This window comes from Aplysia californica, unplaced genomic scaffold, assembly GCF_000002075.1.
Source record: "Aplysia californica isolate F4 #8 unplaced genomic scaffold, AplCal3.0 scaffold00227, whole genome shotgun sequence".
Taxonomy (NCBI): Eukaryota; Metazoa; Mollusca; class Gastropoda; order Aplysiida; family Aplysiidae; genus Aplysia; species Aplysia californica.
The window spans coordinates 213,477-215,738 of record NW_004797497.1 but is presented as its reverse complement, the minus strand read 5'-3'; the positions used below and the strand labels follow the sequence as shown (position 1 = coordinate 215,738).

Here is a 2,262-nt window from a genome sequence, read left to right as displayed (position 1 = left end):
CCCCACCCCCTAAAAAAATATCAGAATCAATCATTTGAATACATAGCATGTCAGAAAGAAATGATATGGACGATTTCGCCTTACAATTGGTCGCTTTTAAGGACAAGCGGGCTAACCCAGATTTCGGGAGTTTCCAGAAATCTTGACCTTTACCAAAAGTGGGCATTGACCTTCCCAAAGGAGAAGTTTGGTTTCATAAGTGTGGAAATTCGTTTGGTTATACAGAAAACTCTTCTTGTCTTTTAAGGAAACTGAACAAGGGGCAAAAACTGTATCTTCGACTTTCTCAAAACAGCATTTTTCGGGATAGCCCCCTTGTACTTTAAAGCGACCAATTATAATGTGAACTGGCGGATAAACGATGGAAAAGAGAATCATTATGTTCGCCCACTCCGTTTTGTCCTTCTACCAAGACGTCTAGATCAGAAAACAATATAAACTTAGCTTTTACGTTACAAGATTTATTGTGAGAGATTTTTTTTCCATTTTTAAACCACAATTACGAATGAAATTCAAGATTACAACATTTTCTTAGCAGCCGAAAAGATGATCATAACTTTGGTGACTCATCCTTCCTTGCCATTACCAATCAAAATTTAGAACAAACTACTTTAAAAAAAAAAAGAAAATGACTTTAAGTACGGCCACTCTCTCTCCTCCTCCTTTCTTGGTCAGACTATTCTTCCATTTTCCTTTTTATTGTCAGAACCTTTTTTACATTATCGTTTTATTGTCTTTATTGACAACTCCTTTTCTTCTTTTTTTTTCTTTTGTCTTTACTGCCAGAGTTTTTGGGGTTTTTTACTTTAAGTCATACGGTCAGATCACTTTTTGGTCTTACTGTAAGATTTCCTCCAAAGGAACAATATGACGATCCGAACAGCAACACACCTGGCCCACGTCTGACGATTGTATCTCCCTTCTCTCCTCGACACCCCGTGGTGTAAGAGCACATAAAAAGTATGACGTAAATACTGTCAGGCCACCTGTTTTGTCTTTGTTATAACGCCCAATTTTTAAAAGTTTTAGTAACTACTATCAGACCCCTTGAACAACACAAACTCACTTAATGATGTCCTTTTTTATCATGTATCTGTCTTGGATCTCCACAAGTAGAGCATCGATATACTCTGACTTATCCTGTAAAAACAAAGAGAGGAACCTTTCTGAGTCTGCAGGGAGATGGAACACACACAGTACTTCAAAGCCAAGTACAAAAAAGATAATGCAAAACAAGTCAATTAGGGACATAAACATAAATTACAGGACAATGATGAAAGGGATAAATGAACTTCTATTTGCAGACGACTAAGGTCTTATTCGTTCAAACCAACAAAGTCTCCAAAATCACACTACAGAACTGAACAACTGCTGCGAGAAATTTAACATGAAAATAAGAACATCAAAAACAGAAGTTATGAAAGTGAGCCGAAACCATAGTCCCTGAACATCCATGCCAATATTAAACAATTGAAAAAGATGAAGGAGTTCAAATATCCTGAAAGTACTTTTTCTGAAAACGAGTCCATAGACAGAGAAATAGAAATGTAAACTCAAGAAGCCAACGCTGTCCCCTACCAGCTCACACCCCTCCTATCTCATCCAAACATCTCCATTGACACAAAGAGTCAGCTTTTTACCTCAATAAAATTATTCATACCAACATTATGCTTCCAGTGCCAGACCTGGACATTAAGTAAAACCCATGAAAGCAAAATCACTGAGTGCGAAAAGAAATGTCTCCGCAAAACCCTTAACATCACAAGACGAGACAGGCAGAGAAATGAAGAAGTAAGAGCAGCTGTCAGCATTGAGTCCTGGCTGCATTACATAGAAAGACAGATAATAAAATGGGTTGGCCACTTGTTACTAATGTCACCTGGCCAGCCGGCCTCGAGAGCCTACATCACCAAGCACTCAAGCTATAAAGGAAGAGGAAAAAAACGCAAAAGGTGGATCGAAGGTGTCAAGGAAACCCTGAGAAAACATAATATGACAACTGAAAGAGCTGCGGAGCTGGCCTACCATAGAAAACTGCATCTCCGCTCGACGCTCAACGGCAACAGAGGATGAAAAAGTAAACGTAAAAGAAGATGAAAGGGAGGAGAAGACCGTTGTACTGGGGGTTTTGTTATTGTTTGTTAAGGGGTTTTTGTCATTTTTTTGTTTTGTTTTGTTAGCGTTTTCTTTTTTTGAGGTGGGGGGTTGTTGGTGTGGGTTGTTGTTGCTGTTGTTATTGTTGTTGTTGTTGTTGTTGTTGTT

General features: G+C 38.5%; 1 protein-coding gene across 1 annotated transcript in view; it reads right to left on the bottom strand.

Moving 5' to 3' along the window:
• Nucleotides 1-1,066: 1,066 nt before the first annotated feature.
• LOC101852480 overlaps nt 1,067-2,262 on the bottom strand; it is a gene marked incomplete at its 3' end in the record, with an annotated part of 37,726 nt that continues 36,530 nt past the window's right edge. The window contains 1 exon segment of the mRNA XM_013083365.2: nt 1,067-1,140. Coding sequence (XP_012938819.1) covers nt 1,067-1,140 — 74 coding nt within the window.